The 24,400-nt window shown below is 45.0% G+C and overlaps 1 protein-coding gene across 1 annotated transcript in view; it reads right to left on the bottom strand.

The window, feature by feature from the left end:
- Window positions 1–24,400, bottom strand: part of ZC3H7A (zinc finger CCCH-type containing 7A) — a 196,771-nt gene that overhangs the window by 85,591 nt on the left and 86,780 nt on the right. The window contains 2 exon segments of the mRNA XM_040440164.1: window positions 15–53; window positions 136–216. Of these exon segments, the coding sequence (XP_040296098.1) occupies window positions 15–53; window positions 136–216 (120 nt within the window).

Below are 24,400 nucleotides of genomic sequence, written 5' to 3'. Positions count from 1 at the left end.
AGGGTCCCACTTACCTTTTCTGATGGGTCCACAACTGTAACCTGGGAATTAGACTGAAACACAAAAGGACTGTTTTGTATCAAACAAAAAAGATAATATAAAAAAATAATTTAAATAGAAAAATAATACACTCACCTGTGCCCTGACATAGGCTTTCCTAATTTTTAGCCCCAGCTTCACAGCTAGCTCACGTGTTAGTTTCACCACGCTCTCATCCTGTGGAAATTTGTACGGTAATTAAACACGCTTTCATTTAATATGAAAGAATTAACACAATGGGCTAAATGTGGCCACACACATTAGATAACCGTCCTGTGGGAACAAAGGCTTGGGCATTTTGAAATCCAACATGCCCAATCCTTCTTTCCCCGACTTCTGTGGTCTTCAAAGAAATTAGATAGATCGGCATCCAATCCCGCAAAAGTTGGCAGGTTCAGTGGTCATCTAATATATAAGGGCAACTTTAGTCCCTCTCATCGGTTATTAAATTGTGGGATAATAACTGATATTTATGGCACACCCATCTGACCATAAATGTCAGCTTGGTGCAATAGCCAATTCACTGAATTAAAGAAGAACTGCCGCCAAAAATGTTATTGTCTGACCTGTTAGAAAGGTACATGATGTAATCTGTAGTGAATGGAATTTTCTTACCAGTGGCTGTATTTGTGAGTTATAACCTCCCTTCTGCTTCTCATTTGTGTCATGTGACCAGCAATCAGACTCAGCAACTGACACAGCATCTTATGTGTGGACAGGAAGTCCGTTTCTCTTTGTATTCCTATGAGAGCATCAATGTCAGTCTCATAGGAATGAATAGAGACGTAACTGACTTCCTGTCCTGTGTCAGTTGGAGATCAGAGAGTTGGTCACATGACATCACTTTCTAGCAGGCCAGAGAATAAACATTTTGCCGGGAGTTCTACTTTAAAGTGTAACCGTCATGTTTTCATAAAAAAAAAAAAACAATTTTAGCATATTTAACTGCTGGTGGAGAATTATGCATAAAGCAATTTTTAGGTTCTTTAAATACCACCGTTTTCTTTGAGTTTTTCCCTTAGTTACGGCTGCTTTAACCTCTACAACATGAGGATCTTCTCAAGATGGCTCCTCTGCCAGTTCTCTGAGGCCAAAACTGCTTTCCCTAACTTCACATACACACTTGCTGTAGCCAGCAGCTCCCTGCCAGCCAGCCAATAAGATTGGATTACTGAGATACATGCCTCCGCACTCTGAAGCCTAATGCAGGCATGCAGTGTGAAGGACCGCCCCTCTGTCTTCCTAGCCGGAGACAGATAAGCCATAGCAGAGGACATTAAAGGGAACCTGTCACCTGGATTTTGGGTATAGCGCTGAGGACATGGACTGCTAGATCGCCGGTAGCAAATCCGCAATATCCAGTCCCCATAGCTCTGTGTGCTTTTATTGTTTAAAAAAAACGATTTGATACATATGCAAATTAACCTGAGATGAGTCAGGGACAGGACTCATCTCAGGTTAATGTGCATATGTATCAAATCTTTTTTTTTTACACAATAAAAGCACACAGAGCTCTATACCCAAAATCCAGGTGACAGGTTCCCTTTAATGAAAGCTGTTATTATAAGGTAATTACAGATCTTTTGACAATCATTGACAGACTAACTCAGGTATACATGCCTAGCTCTAATGAACTAGCAAATAAAAAAAATTATCACAGTTGCACTTGCTGGAAAAATATCAGATGTAGAAAATAATAAACTTTATTGGTATGTGTTAAAAGGCTCGAGCCAAGAACCTGGCCAATTAGTCACAAGTTAAACTATTGCAGTTACTAAAAAGGAGCAGAATTGAAACTAAGGCTATTTTCACACCTGCGTTCGGGTGTCCGCTCGTGAGCTCCGTTTGAAGGGGCTCACAAGCGGCCCCGAACGCAGCCGTCCAGCCCTAATGCATTCTCAGTGGAGGCGGATCCGCTGAGAATGCATCCGTCTGCCAGCGTTCAGCCTCCGCTCCGCTCAGCGAGCGGACACCTGAACGCTGCTTGCAGCGTTCGGGTGTCCGCCTGGCCATGCGGAGGCAAGCGGATCCGTCCAGACTTACAATGTAAGTCAATGGGGACAGATCCATTTGAAGATGACACTATATGGCTCAATCTTCAAACGGATCCGCCCCCATTGACTTTCAATGTAAAGTCTGGACGTATCCGTTCAGGCTACTTTCACACTTAGAAATTTTTCTAAGTTATAATGCAGACGGATCCGTTCTGAACGGATGCAAACGTCTGCATTATCGGAGCGGATCCGTCTGATGAAACATCAGACGGACCCGCTCCGAACGCTAGTGTGAAAGTAGCCTCCATGTTCATGCTATGACAACAGAGAGATAATGTTGCTAAAAAATGTAACCAAGAGGCATAAGAATTAAACAGGTTTGTCCTGTTTTATACTGATGACCTATCTTCAGGATAGGAGAGCGGTATATGATTGGTGGAGGTCTGACACCCGACACCACCGCCAATCAGCTGTCACAAGCACAGTGCTGTCCACTGGCTAACAGCTGTACTTGGTATTGTAGCTCAGTCCTATTCACTTGAATAGGACTGAACCTAGGCCAAGTAATCGATGAATGTGACACCACAGCCCTAGGAAGAGGCTGCAGTGCTTATGGGAGCGCCGCAGCTTCTTCAAAGAGCTGATTGGCTGAGGCTGCCAAGAGTTAGACACCCACCAGACAGATACTTATGACCTATCCTGAGAATAGGGAATCAGTATAAAACACTCAGAAACCCCATTTAAACACTTGCTCTGTCTAGATCTGTATATGTGGCTTGTTACTGTATTTCCAGTAAGACAGAATGAAGGCCCTGGCCACCAACATAACTTCAATACCCAAGGGAACAGTGTTTGATAGCCAAATAGCTTAGTTCCCACTTTAACAGGTGAGTAAAAAAGAAAAAGACCCAGCAAATATCATGGTTCCTCTCATCCTCCATAGATCTTGGTGAACTGCAGAGAAATTCACTAGGGGATGAGTTCATACATTACAAGGAACCTCCATCCTCGGCATACTGGCCTAAACTGTCCCTACTTCTGCTAACTCGCAATAGTAACAATCTTAACTAGAAAGTGTCGTTTCTGATGAAACCACAGGATGTTGGCTTGAAATCTGATTGGCTGTTGGTGGCTCCACCCACTTTTTTGAATTTTAATAATTTAATAAATGAAATGATTGGGTGCACCTAAGAGTCGGGGTGGGTGCACCTAAAAGTTGGGGTGGGTGCACCTAATCGTTGGGGTGGGTGCACCTAATGACTAAGGTGAGTGCACCTAAGGGTCGGAGTGGGTGATCCTAAGGGTCAGGGTGGGTGCACCTAAGAGTCGGGGTGGGGGCACCTAATCGTTGGGGTGGGTGCACCTAATGACTAGGGTGAGTGCACCTAAGGGTCAGAGTGGGTGCACCTAAGGGTCGGAGTGGGTGCACCTAAGGGTCGGGGTGGGTGCACCTAAGGGTCGGGGTGGGTGCACCTAAGGGTCGGGGTGGGTGCACCTAAGGGTCGGGGTGGGTGCACCTAAGGGTCGGGTGGGTGCACCTAAGAGTTGGGGTGGGTGCACCTAAGAGTTGGGGTGGATGCACCTAAGAGTTGGGGTGGGTGCACCTAATCGTTGGGGTGGGTGCACCTAATGACTAGGGTGAGTGCACCTAAGGGTCGGAGTGAGTGCACCTAATCGTTGGGGTGGGTGCACCTAATGACTAGGGTGAGTGCACCTAAGGGTAGGAGTGGGTGCACCTAAGGGTCGGAGTGGGTGCACCTAAGGGTCAGAGTGGGTGCACCTAAGGGTCAGAGTGGGTGCACCTAAGAGTCAGGGTGGGTGCACCTAAGAGTCAGGGTGGGTGCACCTAAGAGTCAGGGTGGGTGCACCTAATGACTAGGGTGAGTGCACCTAAGGGTCAGAGTGGGTGCACCTAAGGGTCGGAGTGGGTGCACCTAAGGGTCGGAGTGGGTGCACCTAAGAGTCGGGGTGGGTTCACCTAATCGTTGGGGTGGGTGCACCTAATGACTAGGGTGAGTGCACCTAAGGGTCGGAGTGGGTGCACCTAAGGGTCGGAGTGGGTGCACCTAAGGGTCGGAGTGGGTGCACCTAAGGGTCGGAGTGGGTGCACCTAAGGGTCGGAGTGGGTGCACCTAAGGGTCGGAGTGGGTGCACCTAAGGGTCGGAGTGGGTGCACCTAAGGGTCCGAGTGGGTGCACCTAAGGGTCCGAGTGGGTGCACCTAAGGGTCCGAGTGGGTGCACCTAAGGGTCCGAGTGGGTGCACCTAAGGGTCCGAGTGGGTGCACCTAAGGGTCCGAGTGGGTGCACCTAAGGGTCCGAGTGGGTGCACCTAAGGGTCCGAGTGGGTGCACCTAAGGGTCCGAGTGGGTGCACCTAAGGGTCCGAGTGGGTGCACCTAAGGGTCCGAGTGGGTGCACCTAAGGGTCCGAGTGGGTGCACCTAAGGGTCCGAGTGGGTGCACCTAAGGGTCGGGGTTGGTGCACCTAAGGGTCGGTGTGGGTGCACCTAATCGTTGGGGTGGGTGCACCTAATGACTAGGGTGAGTGCACCTAAGAGTCGGAGTGGGTGCACCTAAGGGTCGGAGTTGGTGCACCTAACGGTCGGTGTGGGTGCACCTAAGAGTCGGGGTGGGTGCACATAATCGTTGGGGTGGGTGCACCTAATGACTAGGTTGAGTGCACCTAAGGGTCGAAGTGGGTGCACCTAAGGGTCGGAGTGGGTGCACCTAAGGGTCCGAGTGGGTGCACCTAAGGGTCCGAGTGGGTGCACCTAAGGGTCCGAGTGGGTGCACCTAAGAGTCGGGGTGGGTGCACCTAAGAGTCGGGGTGGGTGCACCTAAGAGTCGGGGTGGGTGCACCTAATCGTTGGGGTGGGTGCACCTAATGACTAGTGTGAGTGCACCTAAGGGTCGGAGTGGGTGCACCTAAGGGGCGAAGTGGGTGCACCTAAGGGTCGGAGTGGGTGCACCTAAGGGTCGAGGTGGGTGCACCTAAGGGTCAGGGTGGGTGCACCTAATCGTTGGGGTGGGTGCACCTAATGACTAGGGTGAGTGCACCTAAGGGTCGGAGTGGGTGCACCTAAGGGTCGGAGTGGGTGCACCTAAGGGTCCGGGTGGGTGCACCTAATGACTAGGGTGAGTGCACCTAAGGGTCGGAGTGGGTGCACCTAAGGGTCGGAGTGGGTGCACCTAAGGGTCGGAGTAGGTGCACCTAAGGGTCGGAGTGGGTGCACCTAAGGGTCGGAGTGGGTGCACCTAAGGGTCGGGGTTGGTGCACCTAAGGGTCGGTGTGGGTGCACCTAATCGTTGGGGTGGGTGCACCTAATGACTAGGGTGAGTGCACCTAAGAGTCGGAGTGGGTGCACCTAAGGGTCGGAGTGGGTGCACGTAAGGGTCGGAGTGGGTGCACGTAAGGGTCGGAGTGGGTGCACGTAAGGGTCGGGGTGGGTGCACCTAATCTTTGGGGTGGGTGCATCTAATGACTAGGGTGAGTGCACCTAAGGGTCGGAGTGGGTGCACCTAAGGGTCGGAGGGGGTGCACCTAAGAATCAGAGTGGGTGCACCTAAGGGTCGTTGTGGGAGCACCTAAGGGTCGGGGTGGGTGCATACAGGGGGGGTGATCAAAACACATACGGACCTCTGAATGGAGCCAGCCTTACAGGGGGGGTGATCAATGACAGGGGGGGTGATCAGGGAGTCTATATGGGGGGATCAGGGGTTAATAAGTGACGGGGGGTGTGTGTAGTGTAATGTGGTGTTTGGTGCTACTTATTACTGAGCTGCCTGTGTCCTCTGGTGGTCGATCCAAGCAAAGGGGACCACCAGAGGACCAGGTAGCAGGTATATTAGACGCTGTTATCAAAACAGCGTCTAATATACCTGTTAGGGGTTAAAAAAATCGCATCTACAGCCTGCCAGCGAACGATCACCGCTGGCAGGTCTAGATCCACTTGCTTGCCTGCAGTTCCTGTGAATGCGCGCGCCTGTGTGCACGCGTTCACAGGAAATCTCGCGTCCTCCGAGAGGACTCGCCGGCGCGTCCACTCAGAATAACAGGGCCGCCGCAAAGACGCAATCCTGCGTACGGCGGTCCTGTAGTGGTTAAAGCATCCCAAAGTTACAGATTTTTAAAACTAGGCTCTGTCAGGAAGGTGAAAAATAACAGGAACGGGATGAAATCCATCTAGTGGAATTAATAATAATGCTTATTAACGGCATAGTGAAATAAAAAAAATGTTTTCCTTTAACCATATGTACCCTGCTATAAACAAAAAAGTTGAAGTATTTCAGGGGCAAAAGAGCAAAAGTATGGACACTAATGAGAAATGTAATCTGCATCAACCCTACCAACACTTTGCTCTGGGGGTAATAACTGGTCCACCTCACAGTCGCACACATCAGTTGTGCTGCACTCAGGGCTCGGGCTGTTGTGTGCTCCTCCAGTCCCAGGCTGTAGAGAACAGAGAGCTGCTGATTGGTGGATTAGAATCTGATCAACCAATCAGCACTTCCCCTCAGAAACATGAATGATAATTGCTGTTACCAACTGTCATTCCTGGTTGCCGGCTGCAGGAGGAGGAAGATCTCTCCCAGCTCTGCTGCATCACATCCCCCTCTGTCTGCAAGAGAGAAGCATCCGTGTGTCTGTAGTGAAGTCTGCGCCCCCTCTTTAGATCATGGTAAGTTCTGACATTGCAGGAGGGGGATCATTACTGTACCAGGGAACTGTATGGGATGATTTATGTGGATGAAGAGGTTCATCTAAACCACTGCATAAGACGAGCGGAGCTTGTTCATAGCAGCCAATAAGGTTCCAGCTTTCAGACCATTTGGAAAGTGCCTTTGGTTCATCTCTTCACTGCCCCCTTTATCGTACTGGTCACTTCCCACCCTAATTTACAGATCACTGCCTTATCTTACAATTCACTTCCATATATTACTGGTCACTGTCGTAACTCACTGGTTATTACCCTACCTTACTGGTCTCTATCCGCCCTATTTTACTGCTAACTGTCCTATCTTCAGTTCACTGAGATTGATGATGTAGAACACCAAAGAAGATATGTTGGGAATTATGGGTTATCTCAATGTCCTGTTTTTGGGTATGGTCATGAATCAGTAAAATCCGTTTTTTGATACTACAATTGGGGTTATGGATGATATTTATTGTGGGTGACTCTCACAATTTACCCATTATTAATTACTGTATCGCCCATTATCATATGTATCAGTGGTCTTAACCACCTCCGGACCGCCTAACGCAGATTCGCGTTCCGGAGGTGGCAGCCCTGCGCACAGTCACGCATATATGCGTCATCTCGCGATGGCCGAGATTTCCTGTGAACGCGCGCACACAGGCGCGCGCGCTCACAGGAACGGAAGGTAAGAGAGTTGATCTCCAGCCTGCCAGCGGCGATCGTTCGCTGGCAGGCTGGAGATGTGTTTTTTTTAACCCCTAACAGGTATATTAGACGCTGTTTTGATAACAGCGTCTAATATACCTGCTACCTGGTCCTCTGGTGGTCCCCTTTGTTTGGATCGACCACCAGAGGACACAGGTAGCTCAGTAAAGTAGCACCAAGCACCACTACACTACATTACACCCCCCCCCGTCACTTATTAACCCCTTATTAGCCCCTGATCACCCCATATAGACTCCCTGATCACCCCCCTGTCATTGATTACCCCCCTGTCATTGATCACACCCCTGTAAAGCTCCATTCAGATGTCCGCATAATTTTTACGGATCCACTGATAGACTGATCGGATCCGCAAAACGCATACGGACGTCTGAATAAAGCCTTACAGGGGCGTGATCAATGACTGTGGTGATCACCCCATATAGACTCCCTGATCACCCCCCTGTCATTGATCACACCCCTGTAAAGCTCCATTCAGATGTCCGCATGATTTTTACGGATCCACTGATAGATGGATCGGATCCGCAAAACGCATACGGACATCTGAATGGAGCCTTACAGGGGCGTGATCAATGACTGTGGTGATCACCCCATATAGACTCCCTGATCACCCCCCTGTCATTGATTACCCCCCTGTAAGATCCATTCAGATGTCCGCATGATTTTTACGGATCCACTGATAGACTGATCGGATCCGCAAAACGCATACGGACATCTGAATAAAGCCTTACAGGGGCGTGATCAATGACTGTGGTGATCACCCCATATAGACTCCCTGATCACCCCCCTGTCATTGATCACACCCCTGTAAAGCTCCATTCAGATGTCCGCATGATTTTTACGGATCCACTGATAGATGGATCGGATCCGCAAAACGCATACGGACATCTGAATGGAGCCTTACAGGGGCGTGATCAATGACTGTGGTGATCACCCCATATAGACTCTCTGATCACCGCCCTGTCATTGATTACCCCCCTGTAAGATCCATTCAGATGTCCGCATGATTTTTACGGATCCACTGATAGACTGATCGGATCCGCAAAACGCATACGGACGTCTGAATAAAGCCTTACAGGGGCGTGATCAATGACTGTGGTGATCACCCCATATAGACTCCCTGATCACCCCCCTGTCATTGATCACACCCCTGTAAAGCTCCATTCAGATGTCCGCATGATTTTTACGGATCCACTGATAGACTGATCGGATCCGCAAAACGCATACGGACGTCTGAATAAAGCCTTACAGGGGCGTGATCAATGACTGTGGTGATCACCCCATATAGACTCCCTGATCACCCCCCTGTCATTGATTACCCCCCTGTCATTGATCACACCCCTGTAAAGCTCCATTCAGATGTCCGCATGATTTTTAAGGATCGACTGATAGATGGATCGGATCCGCAAAACGCATACGGACATCTGAATGGAGCCTTACAGGGGCGTGATCAATGACTGTGGTGATCACCCCATATAGACTCCCTGATCACCCCCCTGTCATTGATTACCCCCCTGTCATTGATCACACCCCTGTAAAGCTCCATTCAGATGTCCGCATGATTTTTACGGATCCACTGATAGATGGATCGGATCCGCAAAACGCATACGGACATCTGAATGGAGCCTTACAGGGGCGTGATCAATGACTGTGGTGATCACCCCATATAGACTCCCTGATCACCGCCCTGTCATTGATTACCCCCCTGTAAGATCCATTCAGATGTCCGCATGATTTTTACGGATCCACTGATAGACTGATCGGATCCGCAAAACGCATACGGACGTCTGAATAAAGCCTTACAGGGGCGTGATCAATGACTGTGGTGATCACCCCATATAGACTCCCTGATCACCCCCCTGTCATTGATCACACCCCTGTAAAGCTCCATTCAGATGTCCGCATGATTTTTACGGATCCACTGATAGACTGATCGGATCCGCAAAACGCATACGGACGTCTGAATAAAGCCTTACAGGGGCGTGATCAATGACTGTGGTGATCACCCCATATAGACTCCCTGATCACCCCCCTGTCATTGATTACCCCCCTGTCATTGATCACACCCCTGTAAAGCTCCATTCAGATGTCCGCATGATTTTTACGGATCGACTGATAGATGGATCGGATCCGCAAAACGCATACGGACATCTGAATGGAGCCTTACAGGGGCGTGATCAATGACTGTGGTGATCACCCCATATAGACTCCCTGATCACCCCCCTGTCATTGATTACCCCCCTGTCATTGATCACACCCCTGTAAAGCTCCATTCAGATGTCCGCATGATTTTTACGGATCCACTGATAGATGGATCGGATCCGCAAAACGCATACGGACATCTGAATGGAGCCTTACAGGGGCGTGATCAATGACTGTGGTGATCACCCCATATAGACTCCCTGATCACCGCCCTGTCATTGATTACCCCCCTGTAAGATCCATTCAGATGTCCGCATGATTTTTACGGATCCACTGATAGACTGATCGGATCCGCAAAACGCATACGGACGTCTGAATAAAGCCTTACAGGGGCGTGATCAATGACTGTGGTGATCACCCCATATAGACTCCCTGATCACCCCCCTGTCATTGATCACACCCCTGTAAAGCTCCATTCAGATGTCCGCATGATTTTTACGGATCCACTGATAGACTGATCGGATCCGCAAAACGCATACGGACGTCTGAATAAAGCCTTACAGGGGCGTGATCAATGACTGTGGTGATCACCCCATATAGACTCCCTGATCACCCCCCTGTCATTGATTACCCCCCTGTCATTGATCACACCCCTGTAAAGCTCCATTCAGATGTCCGCATGATTTTTACGGATCCACTGATAGATGGATCGGATCCGCAAAACGCATACGGACATCTGAATGGAGCCTTACAGGGGCGTGATCAATGACTGTGGTGATCACCCCATATAGACTCCCTGATCACCCCCCTGTCATTGATTACCCCCCTGTCATTGATCACACCCCTGTAAAGCTCCATTCAGATGTCCGCATGATTTTTACGGATCCACTGATAGATGGATCGGATCCGCAAAACGCATACGGACATCTGAATGGAGCCTTACAGGGGCGTGATCAATGAGTGTGGTGATCACCCCATATAGACTCCCTGATCACCCCCCTGTCATTGATCACCCCCCCCTGTCATTGATCACCCCCCCTGTCAGGCTGCATTCAGATGTCCGTATGATTTTTACGGATCCACGGATACATGGATCGGATCCGCAAAACACATACGGACATCTGAATGGAGCCTTATAGGGGGGTGATCAATGACAGGGGGGTGATCACCCCATATAGACTCCCTGATCACCCCCCTGTCATTGATCACCCCCCTGTCATTGATCACCCCCCTGTAAGGCTCCATTCAGACATTTTTTTGGCCCAAGTTAGCGCAAATTATTATTTTTTTCTTACAAAGTCTCATATTCCACTAACTTGTGTCAAAAAATAAAATCTCACATGAACTCACCATACCCCTCACGGAATCCAAATGCGTAAAATTTTTTAGACATTTATATTCCAGACTTCTTCTCACGCTTTAGGGCCCCTAGAATGCCAGGGCAGTATAAATACCCCACATGTGACCCCATTTCGGAAAGAAGACACCCCAAGGTATTCCGTGAGGGGCATATTGAGTCCATGAAAGATTGAAATTTTTGTCCCAAGTTAGCGGAAAGGGAGACTGTGAGAAAAAAATAAATAAAATCAATTTCCGCTAACTTGTGCCAAAAAAAAAAAATTTCTATGAACTCGCCATGCCCCTCATTGAATACCTTGGGGTGTCTTCTTTCCAAAATGGGGTCACATGTGGGGTATTTATACTGCCCTGGCATTCTAGGGGCCCTAAAGCGTGAGAAGAAGTCTGGGATCCAAATGTCTAAAAATGCCCTCATAAAAGGAATGTGGGCCCCTTTGCGCATCTAGGCTGCAAAGAAGTGCCACACATGTGGTATCTCCGTACTCAGGAGAAGTTGGGGAATGTGTTTTGGGGTGTCATTTTACATATACCCATGCTGGGTGAGAGAAATATCTTGGCAAAAGACAACTTTTCCCATTTTTTTATACAAAGTTGTCATTTGACCGAGATATTTATCTCACCCAGCATGGGTATATGTAAAATGACACCCCAAAACACATTGCCCAACTTCTCCTGAATACGGCGATACCAGATGTGTGACACTTTTTTGCAGCCTAGGTGGGCAAAGGGGCCCACATTCCAAAGAGCACCTTTCGGATTTCACTGGTCATTTTTTACAGAATTTGATTTCAAACTCCTTACCACACATTTGGGCCCCTAGAATGCCAGGGCAGTATAACTACCGCACAAGTGACCCCATTTTGGAAAGAAGACACCCCAAGGTATTCCATGAGGGGCATGGCGAGTTCCTAGAAAAAAAAATTTTTTGTCACAAGTTAGTGGAAAATGATGATTTTCTTTTTTTTTTTTTTTTTTTTTTTTCTTACAAAGTCTCATATTCCACTAACTTGTGACAAAAAATAAAAACTTCCATGAACTCACTATGCCCATCAGCGAATACCTTGGGGTGTCTTCTTTCCAAAATGGGGTCACTTGTGGGGTAGTTATACTGCCCTGGCATTCTAGGGGCCCAAATGTGTGGTAAGGAGTTTGAAATCAAATTCTGTAAAAAATGACCAGTGAAATCGGAAAGGTGCTCTTTGGAATATGGGCCCCTTTGCCCACCTAGGCTGCAAAAAAGTGTCACACATCTGGTATCTTCGTATTAAGGAGAAGTTGGGGAATGTGTTTTGGGGTGTCATTTTACATATACCCATGCTGGGTGAGAGAAATATCTTGGCAAAAGACAACTTTTCCCATTTTTTTTATACAAAGTTGGCATTTGACCAAGATATTTATCTCACCCAGCATGGGTATATGTAAAATGACACCCCAAAACACATTCCCCAACTTCTCCTGAATACGGAGATACCAGATGTGTGACACTTTTTTGCAGCCTAGGTGGACAAAGGGGCCCATATTCCAAAGAGCACCTTTCGGATTTCACTGGTCATTTTTTACAGAATTTGATTTCAAACTCCTTACCACACATTTGGGCCCCTAGAATGCCAGGGCAGTATAACTACCCCACAAGTGACCCCATTTTGGAAAGAAGACACCCCAAGGTATTCGCTGATGGGCATAGTGAGTTCATGGAAGTTTTTATTTTTTGTCACAAGTTAGTGGAATATGAGACTTTGTAAGAAAAAAAAAAAATCATCATTTTCCGCTAACTTGTGACAAAAAATTAAAAGTTCTATGAACTCACTATGCCCATCAGTGAATACCTTAGGGTGTCTACTTTCCGAAATGGGGTCATTTGTGGGGTGTTTGTACTGTCTGGGCATTGCAGAACCTCAGGAAACATGACAGGTGCTCAGAAAGTCAGAGCTGCTTCAAAAAGCGGAAATTCACATTTTTGTACCATAGTTTGTAAACGCTATAACTTTTACCCAAACCATTTTTTTTTTTTACCCAAACATTTTTTTTTTATCAAAGACATGTAGAACAATAAATTTAGAGCAAAATTTATATATGGATGTCGTTTTTTTTGCAAAATTTTACAACTGAAAGTAAAAAAATGTCATTTTTTTGCAAAAAAATCGTTAAATTTCGATTAATAACAAAAAAAGTAAAAATGTCAGCAGCAATGAAATACCACCAAATGAAAGCTCTATTAGTGAGAAGAAAAGGAGGTAAAATTCATTTGGGTGGTAAGTTGCATGACCGAGCAATAAACGGTGAAAGTCGTGTAGGTCAGAAGTGTAAAAAGTGGCCTGGTCTTTCAGGGTGTTTAAGCACTGGGGGCTGAGGTGGTTAATAGTCTGACATTTCCACTGTCCTGTCTTACTGGTCATTACCCTATCTTACTGGTTATTATTCATCCTATCTTACTAGTCTCTGTCCTATCTTACTGCTTATGATCTCCCCTATCTTCCTGGATGCTGCTCTATCTTACTGGTTAATGTTCCCCCTATTTCACTGGTCACACAAACAATAGCAACCATGATAACAACAAGGTAAGGAGAGGCGATGATTAAGGCTACTTTCAAACTGGCGTTTTGGCTTTCCGTTTGTGAGATCCGTTCAGGGCTCGCACAAGCGGTCCAAAACTGATCAGTTTTGCCCTAATGTATTCTGAATGGAAAAGGATCCGATTAGAGTGCATCAGTATGCCTCAGTTTGCCTTCGTTCCATCTACATTCTGCTTTGGTGTCCGTCTGACGAAACTGAGCCACAATGTAAATCAATGGGGACGGATCCGTTTTCTATGACACAATCTGGCACAAGAGAAAATAGATCTGTCCTCCATTGACTTTCAATAGTGTTCAAGACGGATCTGTCTTGGCTATGTTAAAGATAATACAAACGGATCCGTTCAGAACGGATGCAGACGGTTGTATTATCTGAACGGATCCATCTGTGCAGATCCATGACGGATCCGCACCAAACGCGAGTGTGAAAATAGCCTAATTATTAAGTCCACTGCTTTTGGTAGTTCACAGCACAAGGAGAGATTTATCATTCCTGTACACCAGAAAACTGATAAACAAAAGTTGCAAATTCTGTTTAAAATGTTTGTAAATGGCGTTTTACTGTCAGCCTCTTCATTTTTTGAAAGGGGTGGACTTAGACATTAGCCCCAGAAGATTTACTTGATGTATGCCAGTTTTCTGCTGTAAATGATGACCGAAATCTATGGCAGCTGTGAGCTGGCCAGGAATTCATTCAGGGCGCATAGACTGTCAGAGGATGCACTTAATTTGTAACCAGGCGTGAACTTCATGATAAATTAAATGCATCCCCCCTGCTCTTGATAAATTTCCCCTGAGATGTTTAGTGAGTGGAAAACAACTCCAAACATGTTCTGACAGTTGCTGGCTATTATGGGATGATGGTAGTTGTATTTCTACAGCAGCACTTGCTGAGCCAGAGGTTGGAGACCATTGTTCTAGAAGTTGAAATAATTTCTTGCATCAATCGTTATCAGGGTTTTGTTTTATTTCTAGTTTACATCAAATTTTATATTTCTTCTCTATTGCCTCCACAATTGCCTGGAAATGATTTATATGTTGTATTCTTCCTTGCAGGTGTGCACATGTCCATTTTGTAGGAAGGATGACATCACAGCTACAGAGTTGACCGTCTGATAGCCTAGCTTGACTGCCCACCTCTCCTGAAGACCCCCTCAGTCGAGTGGAGGACATCATCTCTGAAAGAGGGTCCCACAGATGCATCCTAGCAGTTTGAGCACCACTCCTACAAGAGTCAATTCCCTAAGTGATTTGTGAATGTTTAGATTAAATGGCTACTATCAGACAACCAGGAATGGATGTCTAACATCCCATGATCTATGCAGCTTATCTGGATACTTCATGCAGTATGGGAAGTCTAAGTGGCCATTTATGGACAGGTAGGAAAGATAGTTAGCTAACAAATGAGAAATGCATATATGAGTGACAATGTAAAAAATGTGGCAAGAAAGAATTAACTCTGATTTCTTGTATCAATTATTATCAGAGTTTTGGTTCATGTATGGTTTCTTTCCACTTTCCTGCTTCTCCTCTATTATATAACATTCAATTATTGCCTGGAAATGATTAATATGTTATATTCCTAGTTGAGGGCGTGGATATGTCCATTTTGTAGGAAGGATGACATCACAGCTACAGAGTTGACCGTCTGATAGCCCAGCTCGACTGCCCACCTCTCCTGAAGACCCCTCAGCTTTTTGAGAGTTGGGTGGAGGACATCATCTCTGAAAGAGGGTCCCACAGATGCACCCTAGCAGTTTGAGCACCACTCTTACAAGAAGAGTCAATGCCCTAAAAGCGTGATTTCACCGGGGATTACTCCAGGGTGGTCCTTGTGTTGGGATGCATCTCTGGCTGGCTGTCGTCATCCTTTTAGGTAGATAATGAAGTGTATGCTGTCAATAACCCCATAAAGAAGCGGAATGTTCAGATGAAATGGCTACTATGAGGTTTTCAGGAAGGGATATCTAACATCCCATGATGTATACAGCTTACCTAAATACTTCATGCAGTACATGCAGTTTAAGGGGCCTTTTCTAGACGGCTAGGACAGATAGTTAGCTAACAAATCAATGAGAAATGCATATATGAGTGATAATGTAATGATCAAAAGAGGAGAAAATGTGGCAGGAAAGAATTAACTCTGATTTCTTGTATCAATCATTATCAGAGTTTTGGTTCATGTCTGCTTTATTTCCACTTTTCTGCTTCTCTTCTATTGATATAACATTCAATTATTGACTGGAAATGATTAATATGTTATATTCCTAGTTGAGGGCGTGGATATGTCCATTTTGTAGGAAGGATGACATCACAGCTACAGAGTTGACCGTCTGATAGCCCAGCTCGACTGCCCACCTCTCCTGAAGACCCCTCAGCTTTTTGAGAGTTGGGTGGAGGACATCATCTCTGAAAGAGGGTCCCACAGATACACCCTAGCAGTTTGAGCACCACTCTTACAAGAAGAGTCAATGCCCTAAAAGCGTGATTTCACAGGGGATTACTCCAGGGTGGTCCTTGTGTTGGGATGCATCTCTGGCTGGCTGTCGTCATCCTTTTAGGTAGATAATGAAGTGTGTGCTGTCAATAACCCCATAAAAAAGCGGAATGTTCAGATTAAATGGCTACTATGAGGTTTTCAGGAAGGGATATCTAACATCCCATGATGTATACAGCTTACCTAAATACTTCATGCAGTTTAAGGGGCCTTTTCTAGACGGCTAGGACAGATAGATAGCTAACAAATAAATGAGAAATGTATATATGAGTGATAATGTAATGATCAAAAGAGTTGAAAATGTGGCAGGAAAGAATTAACTCTGATTTCTTGTATCAATCATTATCAGAGTTTTGGTTCATGTCTGGTTTCTTTCCACTTTCCTGCTTCTCCTCTATTGATATAACATTCAATTATTGACTGGAAATGATGAATATGTTATATTCCTAATTGATTGCGTGGATATGTCCATTTTGTAGGAAGGATGACATCACAGCTACAGAGTTGACCGTCTGATAGCCCAGCTCGACTGCCCACCTCTCCTGAAGACCCCTCAGCTTTTTGAGAGTTGGGTGGAGGACATCATCTCTGAAAGAGGGTCCCACAGATGCACCCTAGCAGTTTGAGCACCACTCTTACAAGAAGAGTCAATGCCCTAAAAGCGTGATTTCACCGGGGATTACTCCAGGGTGGTCCTTGTGTTGGGATGCACCTCTGGCTGGCTGTCGTCATCCTTTTAGGTAGATAATGAAGTGTGTGCTGTCAATAACCCCATAAAGAAGCGGAATGTTCAGATGAAATGGCAACTATGAGGTTTTCAGGAAGGGATATCTAACATCCCATGATGTATACAGCTTATCTAGATACTTCATGCAGTACATGCAATTTAAGGGGCCTTTTCTAAACAGCTAGGACAGATAGTTAGCTAACAAATCAATGAGAAATGCATATATGAGTGATAATGTAATGATCAAAAGAGGAGAAAATGTGAAAGGAAAGAAGTAACTCTGATTTCTTGTATCAATCATTATCAGGGTTTTGGCTCATGTCTGGTTTCTTTCCACTTTCCTGCTTCTCTTCTGTTGATATAACATTCAATAATTACCTGGAAATGATTAATATAAAATAATCGTAGTTAAGGGCGTGGACATGTACATTTTGTAGGAAAGATGACATCACAGCTACAGAGTTGACCGTCTGATAGCCCAGCTCGACTGCCCACCTCTCCTGAAGACCCCTCAGCTTTTTGAGAGTTGGGTGGAGGACATCATCTCTGAAAGAGGGTCCCACAGATGCACCCTAGCAGTTTGAGCACCACTCTTACAAGAAGAGTCAATGCCCTAAAAGCGTGATTTCACCGGGGATTACTCCAGGGTGGTCCTTGTGTTGGGATGCACCTCTGGCTGGCTGTCGTCATCCTTTTAGGTAGATAATTATGTGTGTGTGTGTGTTGTCAACAACTCCATAAAGATGTGTGAATGTTCAGATGAAATGGCTACTATGAGGCGGCCAGGAATGGATGTTTAACATCCCATGATCTATGCAGCTTATCTGTATACTTCATGCAGTACAGGCAGTCTAAGGGGCCTTTTCTAGACAGGTAGGATAGATAGTTAGCTAAAAAATCATTGAGAAATACATATGTGTGATAATGTAATGATCAAAATGGTGAAAAACTAAATAAATTATTTCTGATACCCTGCCTGCCTGTAATCTAATTTCATTCATATTAATAATATATTCTGTTGTGCTTGAGAAAATTATACTTATATACGCATAAAAACTTTTTTAACAAGAAGACCTCATATCTTCAGGACCCGTCGAGCCTACCATCAACACCCCCACATTCCAAGAAGACAGAAGACAAGGACACATATCTCTTGAATTTGACTGCTTGCATTCTAATAAGTTGTTTACCATGTTCAATACTACATGCTCTTTGCATGCTGTATGTGACTATATTGTAATCTTACAATATATTGCCATATTACTTTATTGAAATCCCGTGCGGGGACCCTTAAAACGAGTGGAGAGGCAATTCTACTTGAACTAGATGATCGCGTTAATTGTCTTATGAAGAATGCCTTCATTAAACTGGGCAATGTTAACCAGTTGTTGACTGCCCATTTATATACATCTGGGGGGTGTTGCATTTAACTACACAAGGACATTTCTGAGTGTCCTTGCAAAGTTAGCATACTTTCACATTTGCACTTTCACTTTCAGCTATTGAGATCCGTCATAGGATCTCAAAAGTGGGGAAAACGCTTCAATGGGGGACAAAACTGAACTGAAGGGAACAGAGTGCACCAAAATGCATTCCATTCTGTTTCATTGTGTTCCAATGACGCACACAAAAACACTGCAAGCAGAGCTTTTGAGTGCGTCCTGGGATGCAGAGCAAGACGGATCCGTCATGACTCTCAATTGTGACAGATTCTTTTTCTCTGACACAAAAAATAAAGATCCGCCCCCCCCCCCCCCCCTGACTTAAAATGGTTTTAGAGACGGATCCGTCATGGCTATTTTAGAGATAATACAAGAAGAAGGTTGTATTATCATGACGGAAGCGTTTTTGCTGATCCATGATGGATCCAGCAAAAATGCAGATGTGAAAGTAGCCTTAGCAGTTGCAAGGACATCATGCAGCTGCAAAAGCAGTATTCCCCCTTAGCTGGGGCCAATATGTTGGCCTCTGTTACAGGAGAAATCAGCAATTAAAAGAAATCTTAAAAAATAAATAAAAAAAATGTATAAAAATTATAAAACACCACCAATCAGGGGCATTGCTGGGGTCTCAAAAGATCCAGGGCCCAAGCCCTAATGCATATGGCTCCAGTCCACACCCCACCGCTCGCATTAGCACTAAAGATTTTAGGCTACTTTCACACTTGCGATAGCAGGGTCTGGCAGGCATTATAGTGATTGGGGCCGGAGCAGACTTCTGGTGGCATGGTGGGCTAGCGTTAGCACGGATCCGGCAGGCTGTTCCCCCACTGGAACAGAATGCCGGACCCTGCTACCGCAAGTGTGAAAGTAGCCTTAATTGCTTTACTTGCTGCATAGACACTATCAAACATACAGGACTATACAGCAGCACATACTTCTCACATCCAGAGCCTCCCAGGTGACGTCTACTCTGATGTAGATGTTTTCTTTCATCTTCTACTACACAACTTATTTCAGCCGTGCCCCATCTCTGCAGAGATTAACGCATAGACATCTTAGGTTCCTCACTTTTCTATCATTCTCCCCATCCTCAAGTCCCACAAGATTTATCTTGCTGCTCTCTGTGCTCCCCAATACCCCCAAATACTATCCAGAAGAAATAATAGTGCCAAAGACATAGTTCCCCCTATAGTAATTGTGCTCCTCAAAGCCCCACCAATAATAATTCCCATCATTAGTAATAGAGCACCCTACAGTGCCCCTTTTATAGGACATATCAATTATTAATAATTAATATAAAAAAAATAGGAAACTACTACTGACTCTGCCTACTTCCTATCTCTATCTCTCTGTTCCTTTACCTTCTGAACTGTGTGTCTGTACTGAACTACAGTGGCGGCGACTGAAAACTCTATATACGGTATTATGATTAAATAAATTTGTTAAAACAATACAAAGTTTACAGTCTATTATTTTCTACTATGTATATATTTATACACATTAAATATATATATATATATATATATATATATACGGGGGGGCGTGGCCTGGAGTGGGAGCGCAATAACTGCTTAGCTCAAGAGCTCCCTTCAGGCATCCTGCAAAAGCGACTTATAAAGCAATGGATCACCAAAAACTTGGCAACCATCAACCCCTTTAAGAACCCCACTCCACAAAAGATGCCCAAGCGGGGTAAGAAAGAAGCTTCTTATAGCTTTTTTTCGACGGCAAACAATGGCGCTCGCAATCCCGCCACCGCGAGACAGGCGGAAATGGAGTCCATGAAATCCAAAATTGCGGACCAAGAAGACCGCAACCGGCGGAACAACGTAAAATTCTGCGGCATTCCAGAATCCGTATCACCAGCCAACTTGGTCAAATTTCTCCAGAAACTGATCATCACTACACTCCATGCTACAGATACGGATGTAATTATTGAAAGGGCCCACAGGCTACCAAAGCCTAAATCTCTCCCTGACTCAGTACCAAGGGATACAATTTCACATATCCACTTTTATTACATAAAGGAGCAGCTCATGCAGGTGGTGAGAAAGAAAGGCAAGCTACCTGACCCCTTCCAAGAGGTAACACTCTTTGCAGACCTCTCGCAGCACACCTTGGCAGCAAGGAGAAAACTACTACCCCTCACCAAAAGCCTTTGTCACCACGAGATTCCGTAGTGGGGCTTCCCAAAGAAGTTTATCATGACCAAAAATGGAGATCAGCACCTCATCACCTCCCTGGAAAAAGGACTCCATTTACTGAAAAGTTGGAGGCTACACCATCCAGATGCCGTCTCGCCTAAATTCCCCATACAGCAGTCTAGAATACCTATAGAGTGGCTATCCACATCACGGGACACGTGAGGCCTTCATACTGTATTCCAAAATGCAGGACACTATTTTATGATTCATTAAACTTTCCCCATGTGTAACGAAACTCTTTTACCCCGCTACAATCTGCTAAGAGAATTAACTTTGTCATCTGATGTAATTTTACATAATAACCTCACAACTGTGCATTATAAGCCTTGTTAAATCTATATTGTTGTCATTCTTCATGTTTTCCAGCAGGTGGCAGCAATGTTCTGGCAAGGAGCTAGGTTCAGTTTAGTATTTCTGAGCTGGAATAGTTCATTCCAGCTTGGCTCCCCCCTCTGTAAGCAGAGTGAACTGTGTCCATATCCTTACAACAACAACCAAGAGAGTATATATAAAATTCATAATTCCATCAATATAAAATAAATATTTATTGATAATTTTTAAAAGAGTGTACAAAACACTGTCATAAACAACATAAAGTACGAGTTTCCAAAGTTGTGGCTTTATTGCACAAGTAATTTGACGCTATAGATGTGGTACTACAACTTTGGAAACTCGTACTTTATGTTGTTTATGACAGTGTTTTGTACACTCTTAAAAATTATCAATAAATATATATTTTATATTGATGGAATTATATATACTCTCTTGGTTGTTGTTGCATTGAATTATTGAGCATTCCGGACATGTTTGCCCATACTAGCTGCAGACCTTGTTGTGTAGTAATGTGTCCATATCCTGCCTCATGGGGAGGGAAGGAAGTTAAGCCAGTGTGCCACCCACCCCTGCTAGGGTAAAGCTGTGCGTGTAGGAGCTCCTAGATATAGGGAATAAAGCCAGGATCTTGTTTCGGCTAAGACATTGATCATCATCCCCAGCCTGAGCCTTGCAGCCTCAGCTGGAAGAAGCAAGCAGACAACTCCAGAATTCCAGGAAGAAAGCATACACTGTGAAGATAACTGTGAGTACAGTCCAGAGACCCAGGAGAAGCCATATTCCTCCTCAGCTAGTCAGTCCCCATAAAGCAGAAGATAGAAAGTGTAGAAGCCAAATTCCTGCCACAGTATAGAGCTAACAAGCAGACGTCCTTTCCTGCAAGCTCCGGGTACATGAGAGAGCAGAAGCATAAATTCCTGCCAACAATTGCCAATATCTGCTGGGACCCAAGACTAAAACTGTATCTTGCTTGGGTGAAAGTTACCATCAGTAAAGACAAGTTTGAACTTTACCAAAGATCTGGATCTCAATTACTGCTGCAAATCCCTCTATTACTCCTACTAGCACCACACTCAATTTATTGCAAGTGATCCAGGAGTCCAGCCGTACTCAGGTAGGAGACACCGTTAACACTATACCCACTACCATACAGAGACATTACACCACTCTGGCATTCCTAACCTGGTGCGTGAGTTACAACACCTTAAAGGGCCCTGCGACAGTACCTTGCGCACACTGCAATTGGCGTCACGAACAAAACTATAGACTATCACCTACATCTGACCCAGCCATTGCATAATTTGGCGTCGGAGTGCATACCCCGGTCCAGCTCATTGCACATGGTTTGTGCAAAATGTGTGGATGTAGTTGACTATATCAAATAAACATTTAGAAGAATAGGTGCACTACTGTGGTGGATTCAATCAACAAAATCTGACTAAACCCTCATACTAATGTTAAAAATGAGACTTTAGCCAATATATCCTTATATGAAGGACATACCGGAGCCCTCGCACCACATCAAGGTATTTCAGGTGGAACGGGACCTCAAACTAACCTACCTTTCCATATGGGCAGTACCAGGGGAGCTGTTTGCTGCGATTGGGACCTTACACATCTATAATTTGCCCACTGGCCCCTGGTACTACCCATATGGCACAGGTAGGTTAGCGTTAGGTTCCGTGCCACCTGAGATACCATGACGTGGTGCACGGGCTCCGGAATGTCCTTCATATAAGGATGTATTGGCTAAAGTCTCATTTTTAACATCAGTGTGAGGGTTTAGTCAGATTTTGTTGTAGCTCATATGTTATCCCATGAGCAATGTAAAAAATGCAAATCAGAAATCATATAGTACATGACGATTTCTTTCTAACTTAAAACCAGCCCTGTACCTCACATGGATCCAGAGATCTGCCCATTCATTGCCCCACTTGCTCTGATTTATTTCAAGCTGGCAGCTCAGGAGTTGTGCACTTTCTCAGGGTAGAGATGAACGTACCAGTTTGTTACAAATTTTGTCAAATTTCAGCCAGCAGACAAACCTGAACCTTTTTAGTTTTGTATCAAACAAATCTAGTAAAACAGCGCAGGGGTTGGGTGGGGGGAATAATTTCAAAACACGTGTATTACCAACCAGACAATAGATGTAGCATTTGAAATCTCAGAGAAAACACCTGAAATACTAGTCCAAACTCTGTATCAGGGCATCTCCACATTTACATTTATTTATTTTTTTGTTTAACTTTAGGAAATAGCATATGTGTGTCTTACAATACAGAGGGTAGCAGAGAATAGCATTTATGAGTGATAACTAGGGTTGAGCAAACCCGAACTGTAAAGTTCGGGTTCGTACCGAACTTTAGGATTTTTGGACACCGGACTCGAACCCGAACATTTTCGTAAAAGTTCGGGTTCAGTGTTTTCTTCGCGCTTTTTGAAAGGCTGCACAGCAGCCAATCAACAAGCGTCATACTACTTGCCCCAAGAGGCCATCACAGCCATGCCTACTAATGGCATGGCTGTGATTGGCCAGAGCAGCATGTGACCCAGGCTCTATATAAGCTTGGGTCACGTAGCGCCGCACGTCACTCTGCTGTTACAAGTGTAGGGAGAGGATGCTGCTGGACTTGTGATTTCAGGGAGAGCATAGGAGAGAATCTAACTCAGCGATCTACAGACAAATAGTTGTGTGGGTGCAGGGCACTATCGTTTTACCCTGCCCTGAGCAAAAATACTAACTTTTAGAATTCTGTTAGGTGGGTGGCGGCGGCGGCCATTTTATGCATGCTCAGTGCACCAGCACTGCATCTGAGCTTTTGGGACATTACAAATCACCATTTTTTGGGGGCAAACTACAACATCTGGATTAGTCAGTGTGCAATTTAAGGTAGAAATACACCCATCATTTTCTTGGGTTTGAAAAACACACTTTTTTCCCCTCAAAAAACAGTATTTTCCAGATCTGCAAGTGTTAAATTCAAGTTTAATATATAAAGCATTCATATTCTGTTAGCAAAAAAAGACTTTTTGTGCAATCTACAACATCTGTATTAGTCAGTGTGCAATTTAAGCTAGAAAAACACCCATCATTTTCTGGGGTTTGAAAAACACACTTAATTGACAAAAAACACTATTTTCAGGCCTTGCAGCATCAGCACGTGTGAAATTACAGGCTTATATACTGCTGTCAGATTCAGTTGTTAAACAAACAGTCGTTTGGGCTCCAAAAATTTAGTTGGCAGCCTTTAAAGCAGATGTCATTGTGAGATAAACCCTTAATACATTTGGGTTACATTCAGAGATTTTAAATACCGCCATTTGGTGCACCAATATTGAATTCAGGCCTACAAAAGGTTCAGGCCCTGTGAGATACCACCTCTACATACAGGGGTTTGAATTAGGCATTTGAAATACAGCCATTTGAAATGTAGCCTTTTTGTGCAAAGATATATTTACTTCAGGCCTACACAGGTTCAGACCGTGTGAGATACCCCCCTACATACCGGGGTTTGAATCAGACATTTGAAATATAGCCTTTTTGTGCAAAGATATAATTACTTCAGGCCTACACAGGTTCAGACCATGTGAGATACCCCCCTACATACAGGGGTTTGAATTAGGCATTTGAAATACAGCCATTTTGTGAAAAGATAGATTTACTTCAGGCC

Source organism: Bufo bufo, chromosome 7 (genome assembly GCF_905171765.1).
Source record: "Bufo bufo chromosome 7, aBufBuf1.1, whole genome shotgun sequence".
Lineage (NCBI taxonomy): Eukaryota > Metazoa > Chordata > Amphibia > Anura > Bufonidae > Bufo > Bufo bufo.
The sequence above is the reverse complement of the archived record's forward strand: the minus strand, read 5'-3'. Positions and strand labels throughout refer to the sequence as shown.